Below are 26,074 nucleotides of genomic sequence, written 5' to 3'. Positions count from 1 at the left end.
GATCATGGACACATGATACCTCAAGGAAGTCAGAGACAGACACTTGGCTTTTCTTGTTCTTTTAAATTTTTTATTGTAAAAAACACATATCCTAAAATTTACGTAACATAAAATTTATCGTGACCATTTTTTTAATTTTTAAATTTATTTCTAATTTTAATTCTAGTATAGTTAACATATAGTGTTATATTAGTTTCAGATGTACAGCATAGTGATTCGGCAATTTATCCTGACCATTTCTGAGTGTACAATAGTGCTCAGTAGTGTTAAGTACATTCACATTGTTGTGTCACCAATCTCCAGAACTTTTTCCATCTCATAAACCTAAAACTGTATACCCATTAAAGTCTGCATTCCCCTTTCCCCCAACCCCCGGTAACCCCCATTCTACTTTCTGTCTCTATGGATTTGACTACCTTAGGTACCTCATAGAAGTGGAATGATATAGTACTTGTCTTTTTATGACTGGTTTATTTCACTCAGCATAATGTTCTCAGGGTGTATCCATGTGTTGTAACAAGTGTCAGAATTTCCATCTTTTTAAGGGCTGAATAATATTTCGTTGTTTTTCTTGTTCTTTTTTGACTAAGCTCAAGATTGAAGGATTATAGATGATTTTTTTCTATACAGAGATGAACGGGGATGATAGAATCATTTATTATCCTCTGGTCTTGGGATCACTTGAAAGTGTTTTCTTTTTCAGTTATGGTAAAATGTACATGACATAAATTTCCCAGTTTAACCATTTATAAATGTATTGTTCAGTATCTAAGTCCATTCACACGGTTGTCCAGCATCACCACCATCCATCTCCGGAACTTTCTCATCTCAGTCAGAAACTCTTATCTATTCCCCTCTCCCCTGCACCCCTGGCAACCAGCATTCAGTTTTCTTCAATGAATTTGACTATTCTAGGTCCCTCGTGTAAGTGGCATCACACAGTACTTGTGCTTTTGCAACTGGCTTATTTTACTTAACATAAGATTTTCAAGGTTAGGTCTTGGGAGTTTTAAAAACTACTTTGCAGATGTGAAATAAGTTTGTGGTTTCACTTTGGAAAATATGGGCTCTGTCTCAAGATGTAGTCTTTTCTAGAAAAGACATTAAAAACTGAAGTTTGTGTGGGCTGAAGTCCCTATCGAATGTAAAATAAAAATGAATGTAGGCATTGCTAAATGAAAGTAGGGATGCTTGTGAGGTTACAGTTATTTAAGGGAAAGGGGGAAGGAGTGATAGAAGCATGGCCAGAGATGAATGGACAGCTATTATTAGTAATAAGAATGGAAAATCACACGATTTAGCAATGGATTAAATCTATAGAATAAGGGCACCAAAATGTCAGTGATCTATGAAAACACATTATACAGAAGAGAAAATCAGACAAGGGAGAAGTATTAGGTAGGAAGAGAAAAGTTCTGTTTCTGATGTGGTATATTTGGAGGACTGATGGAGCATCCATGCGAAGATTTTCTTGCAGTTGCTGGAAGTGTGGAAGCTCGATAATAGGCGAGACGTCTGAGTGCTATCAACGCATAAATAGTGATTATCAGTGTCTAGTTAGCCCCTTTAGTAGGCTTAGGCTGACAAAGAAGGTAAGAGTTCAGTTCTCAGAGGGCCAGTTTTTATTCTGAAAGTTCTTAGCCATAGACTGTGTACTTAATCCTGACCAGCTTTGTTACAAACGCATCCTGTCGGCTACGAGAAGAACCAGGTAAGAACGTGTTCTAGATGTGAAAAATTTTAATACAGAATTCAGTACTGCAAACAGTAAGTCATTAGCTTGGGTTTTCATATGTGAACAAGAACTTTTCATGTGCGAGAGAGGGGCACCTGGGTGGGTGGCTCAGTCGGTTGAGCATCTGACTTCGTCTCAGGTCACGATCTCGCAGTTCGTGGGTTCGAGCCCCGCATCGGGCTCTGTGCTGACAGCTCAGAGCCTGGAGCCTGCTTCAGATTCTGTGTCTCCCTCTCCCTCTCTTTGACCCTCCCCTGCTCGCACTCGGTTTCTCTGTCTCTCAAAAATAAATAAACATTAAAGAAATTAAAAAATGAAAGAATATGTATGAGAGATTGAGTGAATAATTTGGCACCTCAGACCATAGGCAAATGAGATCTCCTGTAGGAGGGTGGTGGCGGCGGTGACAGTGGTGGAGGTAGGGATCCCAGGACAAAGTTGTGCTGTTTGGAAGAGAAGGAATTGCTTAAGGAATTGATTGATAGAGGGATAATCCAGGAGGTTGGTGGCTTGTAGAAACTAACACCATAGGGGAAAATGACTGGTTATGATGACAGGGAAGGAATTTGTCAATCTGACTAAATTTAAGAACCCACAATTTATTGCAGACCCTTCCCTACACACCTTATGTATGTTACCTTGCGTGTTCCTCACAACAAGCCTGTGAGTTAGGCACTGTTATTATCTCCTTTCAGGAATTTGGTATTTCAGAGAATTCTTAGTCTGTGGGTACCCTGTGCCTGCCCCCCATCCTGGCCAGAACTGCTCAGGAGTCATGAGTTATAGTCGTTGCCTATTTTGGAGAATTGTAGATAATAAATTGTTCCTTCTCTGTGCTCTATTTCCCAGGTCACAAGGCCCTTAAAGCATTGTTGAGGTCATTGGTAGATCTTCAGGAAGAGTTACTTTTCCAGTACCCAGACACTCGATATCTAGTAGATGGGACAAAGGCCAAAGCAGAAAGGTAAGGAAAGAATGGAGCTATGGAGTTGCTTATTTTAATCTGAATAGTTTCCCATCATTTATGAAAAAGCCAAATCCTCTGCAGGCAGATGTCAGACTTACTGTTAGTAAAACAGAAAGAGCCTCTTATATTTAACTGGTGGCCAGGATAGCACATAAATTGGGAATAGGGTTTTTCATTTTTATATTTACTTGGACTTGCTCCCCTTTGTGGGCATCTGCAAAACGCTTGCCTTCTCTTTAGATTTGTTTAAATTGGGAGATGAAAGCACATTGTTAATATTCTTTTTTTTTTTTTTAATGTTTATTTATTTTTGAGAGACAGAGCACAAGTGGGGGAGGGGCAGAGAGAGAGGGAGATACAGAATCTGAAGCAGGCTCCAGGCTCCGAGCTGTGAGCACAGAGCCCAACGCCAGGCTCAAACCCACAAACCATGAGCTCATAACCTGAGCTGCAGTCGGATGCTCAGGCAACTGAGCCACCCAGGCACCCCAATATTCTTAATTAATGTTTATGAAGCCCTTTGTGCCAATACCATGGAATTGCTGGTCACAACCATTTCCTTTTCAGTGAGGGAAGAAGTAGTTATTTTGAAGGGTAGAAATTTCTCAGAAAAGAGCAGAGTAAACCTGTTTTCTGAAATTGTCACATTTGATGAAGGATTTCCCCACACCCCCCTGTACCACCCATTGTTTGAACTTGCTGTGTATGGTACCTGCTTGCTTTTTTTTCCCCTGGGCTTATCTTTTGCTCCATTCTTTTCCACTGAGTTAGTTGCAGGGATAATAAGTAAGCTCACATTTATTGAGCACCTACTATGTGTTGGGGTCAGTAGTCCATTGAGGGCAATTGGCTTGATAGGTGGAGGTTGTATTACTTTCTCATGGAAGTTGCATTTATTGCAACATACTTTCTGTTCTGCTGCCTACCCCTTTGAGTTTTCTTCACATTTGGCTCTCTTCCTGTGATTAGACTACTATTATTCAGCTTTCCTGAACAATTCGTTACAGGGAGACACATTGCCCTTATTTATTTGGGGATTAAGGTCATAAAAATATGATTATGTGTTTAATTTTTAAAGACCCATCTTGTAACAGTAGAGGCCTGGTTCATATGCATTTCTAATAATGTTTTTACAACCTCATTTATTTTTACGGTTTGCTTACTTTTAAAAAAATATTTCTAAGCCAGTAGTTTTTATATTTATTTGAAAAGTTACATGAGTTTTTGATTGACCTCATGAACATTCTTTTCAAACAGAAAAAGCCATCCTCACATCTATGATGTTATTGAAAATGTAGACAGAATAGGGAAGGCCTAAATACTCGACATCATGTGAGCTTAGCTTTTTATTTGGGTAATGTTTGTTTTCATTGGACTTAGTGTTCTTATTGGTTTTCTAGTGAGGAAGAGATTTCCAGTGAAGATGAAGAGCTAGTAGAAGAGAAGAAGCAGAGAAAGGCCCCACCAAAGAGGAAGCTAGAAATGGAGGACTATCCCAGCTTCATGGCTAAGCGTTTTGCCGACTTCACAGTCTATAGGAACCGCACACTTCAGAAATGGCATGATAAAACCAAGTTGGCTTCTGGAAAACTGGGGAAGGTGTGTGTGTGTGTGTGTGTGTGTGTGTGTGTGTGTGTGTGTGCGCGCGCGCGCGCGCGCATGTAAGTACATGTGTGTAACAGAGGTTGTGGCCACCTGAAGCAGTTTTAAGAAATTGGAACTACAGCTCATGCATCTTATATTTATGTAGCTCATTATAATGTCATGATGTAATAGTAATCGGTCATTACTGTAGAAAATTTACTGAACTCCAACCATTGGGGTTTATACTATTCAGACCTGGGATTTTAACTTTATTAGAAAGAATATTTTATTCTAGAAATTATGGCCTCATAAGTGTTCAGATGTTTGGGAACACAAACTACTTAAAGAAGTAGATTTTTAAACAGTTATGAAAGATGCAGAAGTTACTCTCTGGGTATAGGAAAGTAATACAACCTGCTTAAGACTAATTTTTTTTTTTTTTCCTGAGAACAGTTACAGCCATTCAGAAACTCGGTCTGTAATACAAAGTCCCTCCTGAGAGGAGGATCGTCTGTTTCTCTGCTGACACAGAAAGATAGAGAAACCAATGTAGCTGCCTTCAGCACACACTTTCTGCATTATCTGACACTAGTTAATGTTGCAGGGTTTTGGTGCCTTTGAACGCTCAATCTTGACTCAGATCGATCATATTCTGATGGACAAAGAAAGATTACTTCGAAGGACACAGACCAAGCGCTCCATCTACCGAGTTCTTGGCAAACCTGAACCATCAGCGCAGCCTGTCCCGGAGAGTTTGCCAGGACAACCGGTAAGAGCTCTGTGATGCTGGGTGATTACCGTGAGTAGTTTCTATGAGGCTAATTAGCTGAAAAATCTGATCACCTGCTTGTAGATGTCATTCTTGGTATAAGAAGTTAGTGAAAGAAAGGGAAAAAGCACTACTTTACTAGATTGTTAACAAAGTAAGAGTATATGGAAGGACAAAATTCTTTTAAAATGGAGCTATTGTTAACTTCTGTGTAGTCTTCTCTTATTTTTGAGTTTGATAGGAGTCTGGTAATGGAAGCATTCATAATCCAGTTTTTATAATTCAGTTTTAAAGCGACTTCTTTGGAAATGTCAGTATTGAAGTGAGTGTGTACTTTAGGCTTTATATTGGACATGTAGATACTACAGAAAAGGATCCAAAATTAGAACAAATTCTTTTGTTTAAAGGAAACTTTTATTTATAGAAACATATACTTAATAATTTTTTTAAAAATTCAAAAGAATTTATTTATTTATTTTTAAAAAAAATTTTTTTTTTTTCAATGTTTATTTATTTTTGGGACAGAGAGAGACAGAGCATGAACGGGGGAGGGGCAGAGAGAGAGAGGGAGACACAGAATCAGAAACAGGCTCCAGGCTCTGAGCCATCAGCCCAGAGCCTGACGTGGGGCTCAAACTCACGGACCATGAGATCGTGACCTGGCTGAAGTCGGACGCTTAACCGACTGCGCCACCCAGGCGCCCCAAAAATTCAAAAGAATTTAAAATGAAAAGTAAAATTCCGCTTCTTAGATTGAACCAATGTTCACAGTTATAACAAGCTTTTTCTATTCATATAACTATATACACATATAACACATATATCTATATAGAAATATGGTTACATATTTTTAATTAAATGGAATGGATATGTGTATTTATAAATATATAAAATATTATAAACTATATGTAAAATCTTACAATTTTTAAATTTAAATTTTCCTAGAGATCGATTATATAGAGATCAATTTCATTTTTCCTAATGGCTACTGAACATTCCCTCTTATGGGTGTGTACTATAATTTATTTAAACAGTGGATATTTTTGTTGTCTGCAGCTTTAGAAACAGTGCTATTGGAAACATTCATGAGCATTTATAATATGTGTATTTGTGTGGACATATGGATAGATTTCTCAAAGTGGAAATAGCAAATCAAAGAGAGTACACGTTTTTTTAAAAGTTTATTTAGGGAGAGAAAGCATGAGTGGGGGAGGGGCAGAGAGAGATTGAGAGAGAGAGAGAGAGAGAGAGAGAGAGAGAGAGAATCCCAAGCAGGCTCCACACTGTCAGCACAGACCCCAACGTGGGGTTCAAACCCACAAACTGCAAGATCATGACCTGAGCCGAAGTTGTACGCTTAGCTTAACCCAGGCGCCCCCACATTTTAAATCCTGACACGTGTTACTGATTCCCTCCAGAAAGGTTGTATTAGTTCCCATTTCCACCAGCTGGGTTTTCTGGCACTGATTGTTGCCAGTTTTAGAAGTGAAAAATGGTGTCTTCTTATTTTAATTTTCATGTATTTAATTAGAATGAGGTTAAACATTTTTATATGATTATTGATCGTTTATGGTTCTTTTTCTGTCAAGTGCCTATTAATGTTTTTGTCTACTTTTTTATTGGAATGTTTTTGTTCTTTAAGAGTTCTTTATATCTTAAGGAAAAGTGCTTTGACTGTCATACACATTATATGTAGTAGCTACATTACTTCAATAACCTTTTTGGATTCACTCCTTCCTCTTTTCTCCTTGATTCAGGAGATCCTTCCTCAAGCCCCTGCCAATGCCCACCTGAAGGACTTGGATGGAGAAATCTTTGATGACGATGACTTTTACCACCAGGTATAATTTTCATACTCTTTTCTTTTGTTACAGATCAGGTGTTAGCATTTTAAAACAGCTCATAGAATTCTCTGGTCTACTTTGGAAGGAGGATAGAGTCAGGGAGTTAGAAGTGCTGTCTTCAGAATTGATTTACTGTGTAGTTCTGAATCTGTTTTTCCTTTCCTGTCTTGTATTTTTCCTTTTGAAATGAAAACAACTACAACTACTTTGTTAGTTGCTGCAGAGTATAAATTATGTGTAAAACAGCTGAGCTTCTTCGAGTCAGGTGGTTCATTCTTTCTCAGACATTTTTGAGAATATTAATGTAATAGAGGACTTTTTGCTAGTTATTTGGTTTCTTGTACTATTACTGTTAGATTGGGATATGGAGCTAAAGGGCTGGGATCCCAGAGTTCTTGAATTGAACTTCTGGTTCTATTACCTATTAAGTCTCTTGTGTTTTGTGGGGGGGGGGGGGGGGGGGGGGGGGGGGTGCCTCTTCAAATCAGTTAAATATGTATTGAGATTGTCTGCTACCATTGATTATAATTACAGTGTAATGTTTTGAAGACAGAAAGAATTGGTAGAAGTCAAAATATGGCCCAGCTGTTGATCCCTCTTTGCAAATATCCCTCAGTTCTTTCCCTTGATATTATTGTCTGCTGGCATGCTGCTCTTTTTAATGATGCTGGTGACTCTGAATGTAGTTTGGGCTATTCTAAAGAACTAAAATATTTTCCTGTAATCCTGGGTCTCCGGGTAAGTTATACTTAATGAAATCTGCTTTAGGATGTACCCTTTCTAGCTCTGGGAATCAAGGAGGCTATTCAGCAGTGATGCAACAGCTTTTGTTGAGCCATTATTTATCGAGATACCCTTTTTTTCTCTGCTGAATTTTTAGTGTATTAATTTTACCAAGGAATTTCAACTGCTTGTTCAAAGTTTAGCCATGATGTATTATGTATTGGGAATATGAAGGAAAAAATTTGGGAAAATTACACTACAGGGCCAATAGAACAGGTGATTCTATATAGGGGATACCTCTGAGTCTTTGCCATTAGAAGAGAAAGAGACTCTCTAATAATCTTTCTATTCACTCTGGAGTGTTCAATGAAATTATTGCCATAAGTGAGCCTTAAAAGTAATGATGAGAGGGTGTAAGAAAGAGGATTGGTGTGGCCTCAGGTGTTCCTAGTCAGAGGTCCTGATTCTTTTTTCCTTTTCTTCTCTTATTATATCCATTTGTCAGAAGAGTAGGGAACTCTATTTTGTTCTAGAGTGTCTATAAGGAATTACCTGATATGGGATATTAATGCTGTATAACTGTGTGAGATCATGGGAGACAATCAAAAATGCTCCAGTCTTCATTAATTGAAGTGTACATTGTTCGATGGAAAGTGCATCATAAATTAAATAGGCTTAATAAAATAAACTGAAATTACTGGGGAGAAAGAAGTTGCTTCCACTGGCAATCCTTGGTCTGATTTTTTTTTTTTTTTCCTAGAGGTCTGTTTAAAAAGAAATAGCATTACTTGATTGGCCCTTCATCCCAATTAATAATTTTACCTTCGATAAATTCTGATTTCAGAGTTATGACTAGTCACATCTTAGCTTTTCCCCTTGCTGGTTAATTGGGGTGCTGGGGTTAATCTAAATTAAAACTTAAACTAATAGAGGTCAGCAAGGCAGCTGAAACACCTGAGTGAAACAAATGGGGCTGCCAGGCGCAACTTTATCTTGGCCGTTTCCCAAGAGGGAAGTGGCAGCAAATTGGAGTTGTTTCAGCCTTCTGTAAAGGTGAATGATGGGTGACACTTGTTAATGTACAGCATCTCCGGAAGCATTCCAGATTGCTTTGCTGCTGCACCAACTGCTGCCATCCATGCACAGTCAGTAGGAACTGGACCAGTTGCCAACATCTGGCAGCACAGCAAGGAATGGGTGCAAGTCCTGAAACCCCGCAGATTCTAAATATGGTGCTTAGAACTGTGCAGGCTTTAATCACTTACCACTCTTTGGCAGCGGGCTCCGACAGCTTATCCTAGCCTCGTACATCACATCCCGACATCTGCTGAGCCGCAAGGCAGCTGCACATTCATTTTCTCTTCTTGCCTTTTCTCTTTGCCTCCTATTCCTCTTATTCTTCCCACTTTCCCCCCGCCTCCCTTCAGTTTTCCTCTCCCTCCCCAATATACTTCTTGGGAGAGATGATCTGTGAAGATTACTGCTTCATTGTGTGCAAGTAATTGTGGTGATGCCAGGCCCTTGACAGACACAGCACAGCACCTGTTCTGCTGACCTGGTTAATTTCTTCTGTTGAGTGGGATTTGCCCGAGATTGGAGCTGAAGCCAATTCAATGATAAGGCTAAAGAAAATGGCTGTATGTTTTCTGTCACCTCCCAATTAAATTGGCTTCATAAAGTGCTTTCCTTTATTTGTCAGGGTAGTAAGCCTGAGCTAAGTGTTGCATTCAGAAGTGGCACAATGTATTACAATGGGCCTGTGAGTTTTCATTTGTGTTTTTTTTTAATGTGGTCATATGGAAGAGCTGGGTGGTGAATATAATACACTTCGCCTTTTTTTTTTTTCTTTTAACCATACTTGAAGCCAGACTCTTTGGGTCCGTGTTTTGTAAGGAAGAGATTATAGCCACATTGAATTTTAATGTTTCATTGTAAGGGTTTAAAGGCTTACTTGGTTAATTCAGGCTGTGTAAATGCCCTAACTACTGAGAATGATATTCAGGGTCAGAATACCCAACATACACACACACACACACACACACACACACACACACACACACACATTCATTCATTCTCTCTCTACCTTTGTTTCATAATGGGCCTTTAATTACTACAACTTTGAAAATATATCTGTATTATTTAATAAAGCGACATGTGTATGTGTATACATACTCAGACACTGAAGAGTATCAGATATCATAAGTAATCATATCATTTTTGAGCTGAAAGAACTTTAAAAGAAACTGCATCCCTGAGAAGTTAAGTAACTTCCTGGAAGCTGTATAGTAAATAGTGACATGAATGCTTGATCTCAAGATTTTTGAGACCGAGTCCTATTCTTTCTGTACCTTTATTTCTTAAATATTTCATTCTTGAGCCATAAAAAGACTTCACTATAGTATTATACCTTTTGGTTTGTAAATAAGCATCATTTTCTTATAACCAGAAGAAATATTGTTTGTGTTGGAAAGTCATTTTTTTTCTTCTTAGAAGGCAAATGATTTATTGAACTCCTGTTACTTAACAATTCTGATGAAAAAATTAGCTTTATAGTTGTGTTACTGGTTTGTCTGGAAACTGGAATTGCTAAAAGCTTGAAGTATACCCAGTGGAAAGATTTCATGAGAGAAACTGTTCACCTGCTGTAGGCATTGCAGTTTCCCTCTCAAGTGGAATTAGTTTGCACTTGGCCTATTTCTTATCAAAGCTCATCCCTAAAGACAATTTCACAAAACAGGACGGTTGTAAATGACCACAAAGGATGAGCCATTGAGAAATGTTTTCAGTGTCTGTTTTTCATTTTCATTATCCTGTGTGCTGAGTTCTAGAAGATACGTTGTCTATATCACCATGTAAGGTTTTCCTTTGCTTTCATTTGCTTTTTTAAACCATCAGTTGATCTTTGACTTGATAAATCTGCATCCTTTAACAATTTGAGGAAGGGCTAACATTTACTGAACATTGGTTATGTGCCGTCTCCTTGGCTTAGTAGATAGGTACTTGACATACATCTTTATTTAATCCCCACAATATCTCCAGGTTGAGATATGACTGCACTTAACAATAAGCTATATAAAGTGACTGCTTTTATTCTTTTCATATCCCAGACCTCAAACTAGTTTCTTGTCACTTCATGAGGTATTTTGTTCTGAAAGGGCTAATTGAGCTTAGATATTGACAAATCGATTCCTGGATTTCTAAGGGTACATTAGGATTTTGTATGTTGCTTCTGGCTCTGTTTGGTTTTGATCTGGTTTGTCCTGTCACTTTGAATTTAACCAGGAGTGTCTAGAGAAAGGCATAATAGGTTTTGCTCTTTCGACGACCACTTTGATGGGTTAAATTTCTCCTTTCACATGCCATCAGGACATGTCTATAACTGACCTTGCCACATGCTGGACTTCTGTATCCAACACATTTGATAGTGGCATAAGCAAGTAATTACTAATTCGTTGAACTATAAAAGTCGATAATGTTAAGAAAGAGAGAAGAGGCAAGCTTTCTGGCAAGATGGTTTACCTTAATTAAATTGGTGAGTGATTAATATGGACAGTTGATATGGTGGCTTTAATTGCATACATTTAGATCTTAGTGTGAGTACGATGTCTCAAGCCATTCCTATGGTTAATGGCAATACAATATTCTTACTGTTGGCATGTATCTTTCCAGTGGTTCAGTTGATGGTTAATAATATACTTCAAAGTTTAATTTGAACCTGTTCCTTTTAATTAGTTGTCAAAAAACAGATACCTTTGTTCAGAGCAGTATTTCATTTTTAATTTTACTTTTAGATGTTACTCTTACTTGAAACATGAGTTAGGTTTCTTGAAAATTTGATAAAATTTGGCGCACCTGGGGCTAAGCATCCAAATTTGGCTCAAGTCATGATCTCATGGTTTGCCTGGAGCCTGCTTCGGGTTCTGTGTCTCCCTCTCTCTCTGCCCCTGCCCCGCTCGTACTTCATCTCTCTCTCTCTCTCTCTCTCTCTCTCTCTCTCTCACACACACACACACACACACACACACACACAAATGAATAAAACATTTTTTAAAAATTTAGGGGCGCCTGGGTGGTTTAGTCGGTTAAGTGTCTGACTTCGGCTCAGGTCATGATCTCATAGTTCATAAGTTCCAGCCCCAGGTCGGGCTCTGCGCTGACAGCTCAGAGCCTGCTTGGGATTCTGTCTCTCTCTCTCTCTCTCTCTTTCTGTCTGTCTGTCTGTCTCTCTCTCTCTCTCTGTCTCTGTCTCTGTCTCTCTCTCTCTCTCTGCCCTTCCTCCACTTGCTCTCTATCTCTCTCTCAAAATAAATAAAAATAGGGGCGCCTGGGTGGCTCAGTCGGTTGAGCCTCTGACTTTGGCTCAGGTCATGATCTTGTGGTTTGTGAGTTCGAGCCCTGTGTAGGGGGCAGAGTCTGGAGCCTGCCTTAGATTCAGTGCCTCCCTCTCTCTCTGCCCCTCCCCTACTCGCACTCTGTGTCTCTCTCTCTCTCTCAAAAATAAATAAACATTAAAAAATTGGGGGGGGGGGCAGCTGGGTGGCTCAGTCAGTTAAGCGTCCGACTTCGGCTCAGGTCATGATCTTGCGGTTTGTGAGTCTGAGCCCCGCGTTGGGCTCTGTGCTGACAGCTCAGAGCCTGGAGCCTACTTCAGATTCTGTGTCTCCCTCTCTCTCTGGACCTTCCCCTCTTGAGCTCTGTCCCTGTCTCTCTCTCTCTCAAAAATAAATAAACATTAAAAAACATTTAAAAAAATTTTTTTCTTAAATAGATAGATAAAAATAAGCTTAAAAAATTTGATAAGACTTACTACACATAGACCTTTATGATTATTTTAGAGCGGACTTATATATGAAATACATAAACTTGAAAATTGATATCATGGCTAAACATATAGCAGATAATTAATCAGCTAGGTTTCTTGAGGCATAGTATAGATGTTTAAAAAAAAAAAACAAACCCAAACCAAATACCAGTGTCCAATTCAACTCTAGTTTTACTAATTACAAGATTATTTTGTGTACCATGTATAAGAATTTTATTTGAGATACATTCTAACTTCTGTGCTGCCATTGTTGATCTGTCAGTGTTTAGACCCAAAGTCAGCATCAATATTGGCATTTGACTGCTAGCCTGGACTTGTTATTGTGGAAGCTGCACGAAATAGGAGGCCAAAAGCCACATTTTATTTTATTTTATTTTTAAGTTTCTTTATTTATTTTGAGAGAGCGTGCATGGGAGGGGCAGTGGGAGAGGGAGAGAGAGAGAGAATCCCAAGCAGGCTCTGCACTGTCAGAACCTGACACAGGCCTCGAACCCATGAACCTTGGGATCATGACCTGATCCTAAACCAAGAGTCAGACGCTCAACCGACTAAACCACCCAGGCACCCCTCAAAGCCACATTTTAAATGCAAGGTCCAGAAATTTCATCCAACAGTAATGTCAAGGGAAGGTTTACATGGCTGGCCCTCATTTCTTTCTGTTTCTTTGCTTTGAAAAACATCAGAGCACGACTTTAGTAATACTACCTCATTTAACAAAGGCAAAACCTCAGAACAAAACCTGAAACAGTACATTTTATGGAGCCAGCTAGGAAAGAGATAAGAATTGGCTTAGAACTGTTGAAGAAACTTTTTCAAACACAGGTGGTATCTTGGGAATTTACTAGGCAAATATGTGGCCAAAATTGCCTTTTCTGTACTAATAAGCACAGTCAGCCAGCTGAGTGTAAATCAAACATAGGACTCCAGCAGTATTTTAGTGGCCCCAAGTGAAGAATTTGGTACTTCTCAAGAAACAGGGAACACTACTTCCCTAAAGTAGGTTATGATGTCTTCATATTAAATCACCTGCAATGTAAAGCTCCTTTAAGGTAAATTTTAGGGGAAACGATCTAGCATAGACAGAAGTTAATAAGCATCTTTTAAAATTTTTGTGTATTGGGGATCTAGGATAGAACATAATTGGTTTAAAGTTAGATAGCATCTTTGAAGAACATCAAGGCCAAACTGTCTTTTTACGAACTAGAGCCTAAAGCAAGTATATGACTAGTATAAGGATCACCTCACCTAGTGAGTTAGGACATTGAAATCCAAGAATTTGTACTCCGGGTTTGATTTTTGTTTTCAGCATATTAAACTGCGTTTTGATCTGACATGTTGAAAATCCATTTGAAAATTTCCTTTTCAGAATATATCTGTTTAGGAAAGGTCCAGTGTATCTGTTTGCACTCTGACAGTTCATATGTATCACTTTTATGCAATTATGAACTTCATTCAATTAACATTTATTATACCAGGTGATAGGTTTTAAAGACTAAGAAGACGAAATCCCTGCCCAAGGAATTTGTGTCATCTTACAAGAGTGAAGTTCTCTCTTAATTTGTATGGTCACATAGCTCCTCCTTTAAGAGTGTGACTTCATTAAAATTTATGTGGAGAAAGTAAATGGTGGAAGAGAGTAATCAGGTCCTTGATATAAAAACATACATGTATGTGTCTGCCTCAAGCACTGATTTGCATACCAGTTTTTCCCCCAACATATATCTGATCTGATTGCTAAAGTCATTTCTCTATAATCTCTAAAAGACCATGAGAGATGCTGTTTGATATAAACTCTGGATAATATAAATTCTCTATTTTCCAAGAATATGGTAATTGTTAGAAGCTGGATTGAGATGTCAGTATCCACTGAAACTTATTTCAGGTTAGAAGAGCCTTCAAGTTGGTGATTGGTATTGGAGGGTTCATTTTGCTATGTCCTACTTTTGTGTATTTCTGTAGTTTTCTATAATAAAAAGTTAAGGAGAAAAAAACCCTTCAGATTTCTTTCTTCCTTCCATCATTCATTCAATAAATATTTGCATACCTACTATGTATTTTTGACTAACTGCTATTTTAGGCGGTGCTGTGCTAGCCAATGCAGTAGCTACTAGCCACATGTAGTATTTAAATTTAAATTAATTAAAATAGAATAAAGCTAAAAATTCAGTTCCTCATTCATACTGGCCACATTTCAAGTGGCCACATGTGCTAGTGGCTATGGTATTGGACAATGCAAATACAGAATATTTCCTCATCATAGAATGTTCTCTTGGAGCTCTGTTAGAGGCTACAACAAAGCAAAGTTCTGTCCATGTGAGCATCCATTCTAGCTCAGAGATAGGATGAAAGGGGAAATATATTGTGACTGTACAGTAGAAGATTCTAAAACCTGGCATGGGTGAAAGGAATACCAGGGTAGAGATAGGACAGTCACTGTTTTTGTAGGATGTTCAGGGGATAAGGTTGTGTTTGTGCAGAGACTTGAAGGAAACAAATAACAGTCATGCAAGTATCTGGAGGAAGAGTGTTGGGAACAAAGGGAATGGCAAGTACAAAGGCTCTGAGGCACGGTAGAGGCTAGCATGTTCTAGGAAATGCATGGAGGCCAGTGTCATTGGGGTAGACTAGGCAAGAGTGATAGAGGAGGAAAGAGAGGTAATGGAGGACCAGGTACTATAGGACCTGTAAGCCACTATAACATTTTGGCTTTTATTGCAACCAAGATGGGAAATCACTAAAGGGTTTTGAACAGAGGAGTCACATGATTGGACTAATATTTTAAAAGAATCACTCTGCTGTCTGTGTTGAGAATAAACTGTAGGGGCATAAGGTGGTAAACAAGAAGCCAGTTAAGAGACTCTAGTGATAATCCAGGCAACAGATGGTGGTAGTTGGGACTAGGGTGGTTTTGGAAGGAGTGCAAAGTAGTTGGATTCTGAACTTATGTTAAAGTTGAACTGACAGAATTTGCCATTGAATTTCATATGGGGTGTGGAAAGCAAGGAGTCCAAATGACTTTAAGGTTTTGGGGCTGAGCAGTGGGAAGGATGAAATTGTTATTTACTGCGATGGGGAAAACAATGAGAGAAGCTAATCTGGAGGAGAAAGCTGGAACTCAGTTTTGGTTTTATTAAGCCCCCCCTCCCCCCCCCCCCCCCCCGCGTAGACTTGTTTTGGCTTTAATTATTTTGATTATCAATTATATTAAGTTTAGATTACTTCGGAAACATTCATGTGGAGTTGTTGAAGAGGTAGTTATATGTATAATTTTGGAGTCCGTAGGAAGATCTGGGCTTGAAGGTATAAATTTGAGAGCCATCAGCATATAGATTGTATTTAATGCAGTGAGACTGAACAAGATCACCTAGAAAATGAAGCGAGAGAGAAAAAAAGAATTGATTCAAACTTTGATCCTGGGACATTCAAACATTTAGAGGTTGGGGAGATACAGGGCAGCCAGCAAAGGTGATTGAGAAAGAGCAACCAGTAAGAGAGTGAAGGAAGAGTGATTTCCCAGGTTCCATGTAAAAGTGTTTCAAGGAGGAGGAAATGTGGTATCATCTTGAAACCAAAACCAGACAAAAGCAGCACAAGAAAATTCCAGACCAGTATCTTTTATGAATATAAATGCAAAGGTCCATAAAGTAAGTACTAGCAGACTCAATCCAGCAGCACATAAAAAAGATTATGTACCATAACCAAATGGAATTTAGTCCACGAATACAAGGTTGGTTTAACATCAAAAATCAATCAATGTAATACACCATATCTATAGAAAAAGGACAAAACCATGTGGTCACCTCAATAGATGAAGAAAAAACATTTGGCCCACATGCAAACCAGGGAGAGAAGGGAACTTTTTACTTGATAAAGAACATCTGTGAAAACCCACTTTCACCTACTCATTGGCGAAAGAATGAATGCTTTTTCTCTAGGACTAGGAATGTGACAAGGATGTCTTCTCTTGCCACTAGCATTCAACATTGTACCGAAGGCTCTAGACAGGGCAGTTAGACAAGAAAAAGAAATAAAGTCATCGACTTTAAGGAAAGGATGAAGTAAAACTGTCTCTTATTTGCAGATGGCATGATCCTATATATAGAGAATCCCAAAGAAGCCACCAAAAAACTACCAGAGCTGATAAATGAATTTAGCAAAATTGGACCCAAGATGAGCATGCAAAACTCCATTGTGTTTCTGTACACCAGCTGTGAGCAATCTGAAAAGGGAAACTGTTACATTTACAATAGTATCCAAAAGAATAAAATACCTGGGGATAAACTTAACCAAGGAGGTGAAAGATTTGTACACTGAAAACTATAAACATTGCTGAGAGAAATTTGAAAAGACCTGAATACACTGAGTACAAAGTCATCTCATGTTCATGGACTAGAGGAGTTAATATTGTTGAGATGGTGGTACTCCCCAAACTGATCTTCAGACTCAACACAGTTCCTATCAGAATTACAACTGCCTCTGTAGAAATTGATAAGCTGATCCTAAAATTCACATGGAAATGCAAAGGACCCAGAATAGCCAAAACCATCTTGAAAAAGAACAGAACTGGAAGACTCCTACTTCCTAATTTCAAAACTTACTACCAAGCTACAATAATCAAGATGTTGTAGTACTGACACAAAGTTAGGTATATAGAGAGACACCTGAGTGGCTCAGTCAGTTAAGCATCCAACTTTGGCTCAGGTCATGATCTCCCAGTTCGTGGGCTCAAGCCCCACGTCGGGCTCTCTGCTGTCAGAGTGGAGCCCGCTTCAGATCCTCTGTCTCCCTCTCTCTGCCCCTGCCCTGTGCATGCGTGCTCTCTCAAAAATAAATAAACATTAAAAAAAAAAAAAAAGAAAAAAAAGGTATATAGGTCAGTGGAATAAATTGAGAATCCAGAAATAAACCCTTACATTTATGGTCATCCAACAAGGGTGCCAAGGCAGTGCAATGGGAAGTGAACTGTCTTTTCAACAAATAAGACTGGGACAAATGGATATCCACGTGCAAAAGAATGGTGTTGGTGCCTTCCCTCACACCTACACAAAAAATAATTTAAAATGGATCACGTACCTAAATGTAAAAGTATAAAACTTAGTATAAAACTTGTAGAACACATAGGAGTAAATGTTCATGAGCTTTAGTTAGGAAATGGTTTCTTAGATATGACTTCAAAAGTGCAAGTGACAAAAGAAAATAGATAAATTGGACTTGATTGAAATAAAAACTTTGGTCCTACAAAACGTACCCTCTGGCAAGTGAAAAGACCCACAAAAACGTTTGTGGGAGAAAATATTTATAAATCATATATCTGATAAAAGACTGTTTAGAATTTATAAAGAACTCTTATAACATAATAATAAAAGATAAATAACTCAATAAAAAATGGCAAAGGATCTGAGTAAACATTTCTCCAAAGAAGATACTTAAATGACCAGTAACCACAGGAAAAGGTGCTCAACATCATTAGTCTTGAGGGAAGTACAAATCAAAAGCAGACTACTTGCCACCTTACACTACTAAGATGGCTATAATCAAAAAGATGATAGCAAGTGTTGGCAAAGATATGGAAAATTTGGAACCTTCACACATTGCTGGTGGGCATATAAATTGGTGCAGCCTCTGGAAAAGTTTGGCTGTTCCTCAAAACATTAAACTTAGAGTTACCCTATGACGTGGCAGTTTCACTGTTAAGTGTATACTCAAGAGAAATGAAAGCATTTGCCCACACTAAGACTTGTACATGAATATTCACAGCATTATTCATAATAGCCACAAAGGAAGCAGCCCAAATGTCCCTCAACTGATAAATGGTTGGACAAAGTGTATACCCATGCAATAGAGTGGTATTCTGCTATAAAAAGGCATGAAGTGCCGATGACTTGCTGCAACATGGATAAGCCTTGGAAACAGTATGCTAAGTGAAAGAAGCCAGTGACAAAAGACTACTATTGTATGATCTGTATATATGAGATACCCAGAGTAGGCACATCTGCATTGAGAGAAAGTGGATTAATGGTTGCCTAGGGTTGGGGGTCATAGGAGGAAAATGCAAGTGAAAAGTAATGGGTAATGGGTTTCTTTTGAAAGTGATGAAAATATTCTGAAATTGATTGTGGTGATGGTTGCACAAGTCTGTGACTATACAAAACCATTGAATCATACAGTTTAAATTGGTGAATTGTATGGTCTGTGAATTATATCTGAATAAAGCTTTTTTTTTTTTTTTTTTTTTTTTTTTTTTAAGAAGAGAATGACCTTTATTATTTCTCTTCTTCTGCTGGGTTTAGGCTGCCTTTGCTGTTCTGCTTCTAGTTCCTTTAGGTGTGCTGTTAGATTTTGTATTTGGGATTTTTCTTGTTTCTTGAGATAGGCCTGGATTGCAATGTATTTTCCTCTCAGGACTGCCTTTGCTGCGTCCCAAAGCGTTTGGATTGTTGTATTTTCATTTTCGTTTGTTTCCATATATTTTTATGTGAAATAAGCCATAGAGAGAAAGACAGATACCATATGGTTTCACTCTTATGTGGATCCTGAGAAACTTAACAGGAACCCATGGGGGAGGGGAAGGAAAAAAAAAAAAAAGAGGTTAGAATGGGAGAGAGCCAAAGCATAAGAGACTGTTAAAAACTGAGAACAAACTGAGGGTTGATGGGGGGTGGGAGGGAGGAGAGGGTGGGTGATGGGTATTGAGGAGGACACCTTTTGGGATGAGCACTGGGTGTTGTATGGAAACCAATTTGTCAATAAATTTCATAAAAAAAAAAAAAAAGAGAATGACCTATGTCAAGTGTGCACAAGTGACATAAGGACTGAAAAATTGACCATTGGTGTCAGCAAGGTGGAAATCATGGTGACCTTGACAAGCACTGTTTTGGTAGAATGATAAAGTGGGTTCAAAAAGGAATGGTAGGAGAAAAATTGGAGATGCTGAGTCTAGGCAGCTCTTGAGTAGGCTTGCTGTTAAGAGAATAGAGAAATGGAGCAGCTGAAAGGGAAAGTTTGGGAGAGTGTTTTGTTTTGTTTTGTTTTGTTTTAAGAGAGGAAATGTACTTTGCTGGTGGAAATGATTCAATGGAGGAAAAATGGAGGTGAGAATTGGTGGTGAGTATTCAAGTCCAGAGAAGTTGTTCTGACAAACATTTCATCCATACATAGAGGAGGGAAGGCAGAGTATACGGGTACACTTGCAAGGAGATACTGTGGAAGCATGTGGAAATGCTCATCAGGGTGCTTTTGTCTCCTTTTGTCTTACTTTATGAGTCAAGAAGCTGAGAGAAGATGTGGCAGAGGCTGGAGGTTTGAGAAAAGAGGAGGCATGGCAGAGTCTCCCAACAGAGTGGGAGAGTGAGTAGAAGGGAAACCCACAGGGGAGTTGTCAGGTAGCACAGAAGATCCACGTGAGGTCAGGGTTAATGACTTTCAAATGGGGGACCCCCATTCACATGGTCTTGTCTTTTTCTCCAGGCAGTTCAGCTGCATGGATGCACGTTTAACATGGTTGGGGCGGGGCGGGGGGGGGGGGTTGCCAAGGGAGTACAGGTACTTAATCCTTTACCTGCAATTCTGAAATGTAAAAAGTTCTGAAAACTCAGTTTGTTGTTTTTGTTTGTTTGTTGGTTTGTTTGGTTTGTTTGTTTTTAGTAAGTTTGGCAAACTTTTGTGGTGGCAACATCTGACCTGAAGCTATTATAAACTTGTTAGGCTTTCATTTATCCCACTTAGTGGGGATGATTCCTGTATTTTGCTGCAGAAATATTCATGTGCTTGATTTTAGGGTGCTATCCCAGACTCTGCTGGGGCATTTGTATTTTATTTAACACTGTATTATCTTCCTCATATCCTAAAAGTTCTGAATTCCAAGACCCATCAGTTCCCAAGGGATCGTGAATCTGTTTGACAAAGGGACAGCATGCAAGGGAGTTGAGAATGTATACCAGGAGTGATTTTCCTGATGGCCTGTGGAATCACTTCCACCTGAGGAAGGAGGGAAGTGAGCATGTGAGAAGAGGCAGGCTGCTGAAAAGGTGGCAGAATCAATGGGCTATTGATCCTGGTGGGGCTGAAGAATTATTGGAGTATGAATTTCTAGAGGCAGAATGCCGGAAAGACAGGGAAAGCTTTGTTTCAGCTGGGCTTCACATCCTAAAGGACATCATTACAGAACACAAGTTAGTACTACCCTTCCGGTTTCTTACTTGTGAATCCCTGTAGTAAAATCTTCTCTAGTTCTGAATGACTTCCTCTTTATTCTTCCAAGACAAATGATATATTGTTTGGTGCCATTAAAAGAAATTTGCCCAAGAGTGCTCCAGAATAGTCAGTGACTGAACTGAGCTCCCAAAGGATATTTAACTCTTCTGTTCACCTTTATTAAATATGGAAGGGAAAAAAAGATACACACCAGAAGGATGTTCTGACCAAGGGGCAGAATACTGGAAATGGGAACTGTTGGAAATTTCAAACAATAGAACTTTCTGTACATTGTTACTTTTGTTATGGATTAGGAAGAGTGGCTTGATGCTTGTAAAATTCTTTTTATTTTTAAGAAAAAGAAAGGAAAAGCAAATTGGCAAAAAAGAAATTCTTTAGCATCCGAATTGCTTAATTCTTACCCTGTCTGCACACATCAGGACCTAATACTGATTGTGATTTACTTATAGTCCTCGTTAATAATTAGACATCGGGAGACATTATATATCATGCCTAATGGAATACATGGGATCTGATGAGAAAGTTTTCTGTTTTGACTAATAAATTTTAACCCCAATGGCCAAGGCTAGTGAAATACCACAGCCTTTGAAATATTTTAGAACTTGTGCTGAGAAAACAGTGTTACTTTATTTAGTCGATGAATTTATCATCCCTTCCAAATCACAGGCCTTACATAGCTCTAGCTCTGGAGTGGAGGCATGATGCAGCACTGAATCAGAAAGTGGAAAAACTAATCAAATCTTTAAAGACCAAGGGCAGCGAGGCAGAGTCAGGCTGACTTTTTCAGTGGTAGCCTGTAGCTATACATTTTCTTATTTTAGTAACCAAAGGCAGGCTATTTGTAACGTCAGTATTAAGATGCTTCTTGAATTCTATTCACACATCATGATTTCTCTCCATTCTTCTCTGTACCACTCTTCCTGTAAATATTGTACTTGTCATTACAGAAGCTGGATACTGTTCATCCTTGATTACAGGATCGACAAGAATGCTTGCTACTTAACTCTGTCATTTTAGAAATGTTATTGAATAATTGCTGTGTGCAAGGCAGTGCGCAGAGTTCTGTGGGAGGTGAGAATTTGAGTCTGACTATAACCTGCCTTCAGGATGCTTACAGCCAGGCAAAGGGAATGACGAAAACATAACCAACCAGCATGCTTGGTGAGGGGGTCTGAAAGAATTTAGAAGAGGGAGAAATTAAAAATGGTTTGAGGGAGTTGAAGAAGGCTGCAGGGAGGAGGAGATGGCATGTGATCCAGGTCTTCAGAGACGGAACTTTAATGGCTGGGGGAAGTGCTAAGTGTAGGGGATCATGTGGCCAGAATTGCAGGTCACAGGGAATAGCAGTTAGTTGTTAAAATGGAACAAATGATGAAGGAGAGGATCACTTTTGCTCCAATTTATCATGGTCCGGTTTGGAAAAGTTCTACCACCAGTAGCATACTTTTCAAATAGTGACTTACCATTTTTGTGAATTTTCAGTGCGTTTTACATTTTCTTCATTCTGCTTTTTCTTCATTTCTTATCTAATCAGTAGAAATGAAAACGGAATTATTGTACTTGTTCGTTATTAGCATCTATGGTGGTGGTGATTTAGCTAGGGGAGTGGGGGGTTGAGTTTTTTGTCCCAAGTGAGATTTGGTGGATTATTGGTGAGTATTGTTATCTGATGCTGACAATATTATTATTTATTTATTTATATTTGTTTATAGTTTATTTATTTATTTTTTAACCTTTATTTATTTTTGAGACAGAGAGAGACAGAGCATGAATGGGGGAGGGTCAGAGAGAGAGACACACAGAATCTGAAACAGGCTCCAGGCTCTGAGCTGTCAGCACAGAGCCCGACGCGGGGCTCAAACTCATGGACCACGAGATCACAACCTGAGCTGAAGTTAGACGCTTAACCGACTGAGCCACCCAGGCGCCCCTATAGTTTATTTTTTGAGACAGAGAGCATGAATGAAGGAGGGACAGAGAGTGGGGGGAGACGGGATCCCAAGCAGGCCCCGCACTGTCAGCACAGGGCTCGAACTCACAAGCCATGAGATCATGACCTGAGCTGAAATCAAGAGTTGGGCACTTAATCAGTTGTGCCACCCAGGCACCCCAGTATTTCTGTTTATTGAATACTTATATTTTGCTTAAGTATATTACTTTCATCATCTTCTAAAATATCAAATGAAATTTATGAGATAAAATTATTACTATTTTATGAAAGGAAACTGAGTCTCTGGAGAGGTCAGATAACTTGTCCCAGATTAAACAGCTAGTAAGGGGCATGGTTTGGATTCGGAACCCAGATCTGTCAGACACCAAAGCCATGGTATTATACTGACTCATGGGCAGATATTTACAGTTACACTGAACCATGCAGCACACTATCTAGAATCATTAGATCTTAGAAAATGGGAGATGGGACAAAAGAAGACATCCGGATGGCCAACAGGCATATGAAAAGATGTTCAACATCGCTCCTTATCAGGGAAATACAAATCAAAACCACACTCAGATATCACCTCACGCCAGTCAGAGTGGCCAAAATGAACAAATCAGGAGACTATAGATGCTGGAGAGGATGTGGAGAAACGGGAACCCTCTTGCACTGTTGGTGGGAATCCAAATTGGTGCAGCCGCTCTGGAAAGCAGTGTGGAGGTTCCTCAGAAAATTAAAAATAGACCTACCCTATGACCCAGCAATAGCACTGCTAGGAATTTATCCAAGGGATACAGGAGCACTGATGCATAGGGGCACTTGTACCCCAATGTTTATAGCAGCACTCTCAACTATAGCCAAATTATGGAAAGAGCCTAAATGTCCATCAACTGATGACTGGATAAAGAAATTGTGGTTTCTATACACAATGGAATACTACGTGGCAATGAGAAAAAATGAAATATGGCCTTTTGTAGCAACGTGGATGGAACTGGAGAGTGTGATGCTAAGTGAAATAAGCCATACAGAGAAAGACAGATACCATATGGTTTCACTCTTATGTGGATCCTGAGAAACTTAACAGAAACCCATGGGGGAGGGGAAGAAAAAAAAAAAAAAGAGGTTAGAGTGGGAGAGAGCCAAAGCATAAGAGACTGTTAAAAACTGAGAACAAACTGAGGGTTGATGGGGGGTGGGAGGGAGGGGAGGGTGGGTGATGGGTATTGAGGAGGGCACCTTTTGGGATGAGCACTGGATGTTGTATGGAAACCAATTTGACAATAAATTTCATATATTAAAATAAAATAAAATAAAATTTCTTAGAAAAAAAAAAGAAAATGGGAGATGGGAACCTGAAATTTGGAATTTGAAAAACGTATTTTGTAAATAAAAAAGTTTATTTATTTTTTAATAAAAAAATGTGTAAATAAAAAACACTATCTTGAGGGGTGCCTGGGGTGGCGCCTGGGTGGTTCAGTCGGTTGAGCGTCTGACTTCAGTTCAGGTCAGGATCTCGCAGTTCGTGAGTTCAATCTCCGCGTCAGGCTCTGTGCTGACAGCTCAGAGCCTGGAGCCTGTTTCAGATTCTGTGTCTCCCTCTCTCTGCCCCTTCCCTGCTCATGCTCTGTCTTTCTCTGTCTCTCAAAAATGAATAAACGTTGAGGGGTGCGTGGGTGGCTCAGGTGACTAAGCGTCCAACTCTTGGTTTTGGCTCAGGTCATGATCTCACAGTTCATGAGTTCAAGTCCTGCATCAGGCTCTGCACTGTCAGGGTGGCATTCTGTCTCCCTCTCTCTCTGCCTCTCCCCCGCTCACTCTCTATTTCTCTCTCAAAAATAAATAAACATTTAAAACACACTATATTGAAATTAATTCAGGTTTTTATTATGAAGATGTCAAGACACCTTTCTTATAATAAAAGGACCAACTCAAAGAGATTGCAGAAAGAGGGTCTGGATGGTTTAGAGGAAGCACAAAAGGTCTGTTCCTTCTCTTTTCCAGAGAAGAACCAACACTTCCTTTAGGAAATGAGATCCAAGAGGGAGGATAGGTCTACATGATTTTAACATGAATAGAATGAGAAGTGATTTAAAACCTTTTAATTCATTTGGATTAATTTTTTGTTTTTGTACTTTTAATTCAAGTACTCTTAGGATGGTTTAAAAAAAGGGTGATTCTTGGGGTACCTGAGTGGCTCAGTTGGTTAAACATCCGACTTGTCTCAGGACATGATCCTTTGGTTTATGAGTTCGAGCCCCGTGTCAGGCTCTGTGCTGACAGCTCAGAGCCTGGAGCCTGCTTCCGATTCTGTGTTTGCCTCTCTATCTGCGCTTCCCCCTCATGCTCTGTCTCCCTCTGTCTCTCAAAAATGAATAAAAATGTTAAAAAAATGTTTTAAAAAGGTGATTCTTGAGATGATGCAAGGAAATGGATTAATTTATATTTGCAGTGCTGGCGGTGCACTGCACAAAGAGAGTTAGTTCTGTAGCTTGTACAAAGTAAATTTTCACGGACATATTCAAATCTTCAAGGATCTTGGTTTTATTTTCCTAATTCATGCACATTGACTATATTATTAATGAATCAATGAATAGGTCAAGAACAGTATATTAAATGAAGGGGAAAAAACACCCACTTAAAACAAACCACCCACTTCTCTGGGCCCTCTGTAAGACATGTGAGAAGAATATTGTTCGGGGAGGAGGATTTGCTGATAATGGTAATGACAAAAAACAAAACAGTTGCTTAGGTAGATAGTGGTACTCTCGATAAGAGGAGGAGATAGGCATTAATCAAGTAATCCACTAACAAGTGCAGATTAAGTACAAGTGTAGTGTGTATATGTGTGGAGGGTGGGGTTAAGAAAGACTTCCCTAAGAGGGTGCCTGGGTGGCTCAGTCAGTTAAGCATCTGACTTCCGCTCCGGTCACGATCTCGACGTTCATGAGTTTGAGCTCTGCAGCACAGAACCTGCTTCAGCTTCTCTGCTTCCCTCTTTTTCTTCACCCCCATAAAAAAATAAATAAACATTAAAAAAAGAAAGGTTCCCTTAAGGAAGAGATGATTAAACTGACATTAATGAATGGAGAAGGAGGTGGGGTGTAAGCAGGTAAATGGTTAGGGAAGCACACCTGTGGCAGGGCTCCTGCATAAAGGGCTCTGTGGCGGGAGTGCACCTGGGAGCATTTCAGGTACGGAAAGAAGACTGGTGGGACAGGAGCACGGAGGTGGAAGGTTAGGCTGGAGAGGTAGATAAGGGACCAGACCATATTGGGCCTTTAGGCTGCAATAAGAATTTTATCCTCTGGCATATTTGCATTTAAAAAATATTACTCTGGCTCTAATTAGGAGACCAGAATAGAGGAGGGGCAAGAGTAAATGTGCGGAAATCATATACTAACTCAGGTGAGTCCATGTGTGTTTTATTTTACATTGTCTTCCCAGGGTACTCAATACATATTTATGGAATGTATGAAGACG

The 26,074-nt window shown here is 39.2% G+C and overlaps 1 protein-coding gene across 2 annotated transcripts in view; it reads left to right on the top strand.

Annotated features, from left to right (window-relative positions):
- Positions 1-26,074, top strand: part of AATF (apoptosis antagonizing transcription factor) — a 106,128-nt gene that overhangs the window by 35,958 nt on the left and 44,096 nt on the right. Inside the window, exons 5-9 of one of the 2 annotated variants that reach the window (XM_043583828.1) lie at positions 2,585-2,699; positions 4,103-4,301; positions 4,891-5,055; positions 6,813-6,896; positions 7,151-7,222. In XM_043583828.1, the coding sequence (XP_043439763.1) occupies positions 2,585-2,699; positions 4,103-4,301; positions 4,891-5,055; positions 6,813-6,896; positions 7,151-7,207 (620 nt within the window). In that variant the 3' untranslated portion in view covers positions 7,208-7,222. Of the gene's footprint in view, positions 1-2,584; positions 2,700-4,102; positions 4,302-4,890; positions 5,056-6,812; positions 6,897-7,150; positions 7,223-26,074 lie in introns of those variants that run through there. The other variant, XM_043583827.1, reaches the window with a different exon arrangement.

Source organism: Prionailurus bengalensis, chromosome E1 (assembly GCF_016509475.1).
Source record: "Prionailurus bengalensis isolate Pbe53 chromosome E1, Fcat_Pben_1.1_paternal_pri, whole genome shotgun sequence".
NCBI lineage: Eukaryota > Metazoa > Chordata > Mammalia > Carnivora > Felidae > Prionailurus > Prionailurus bengalensis.
Note: the sequence above shows the minus strand (reverse complement) of the source record. Positions and strands in the feature narration are given on the sequence as shown.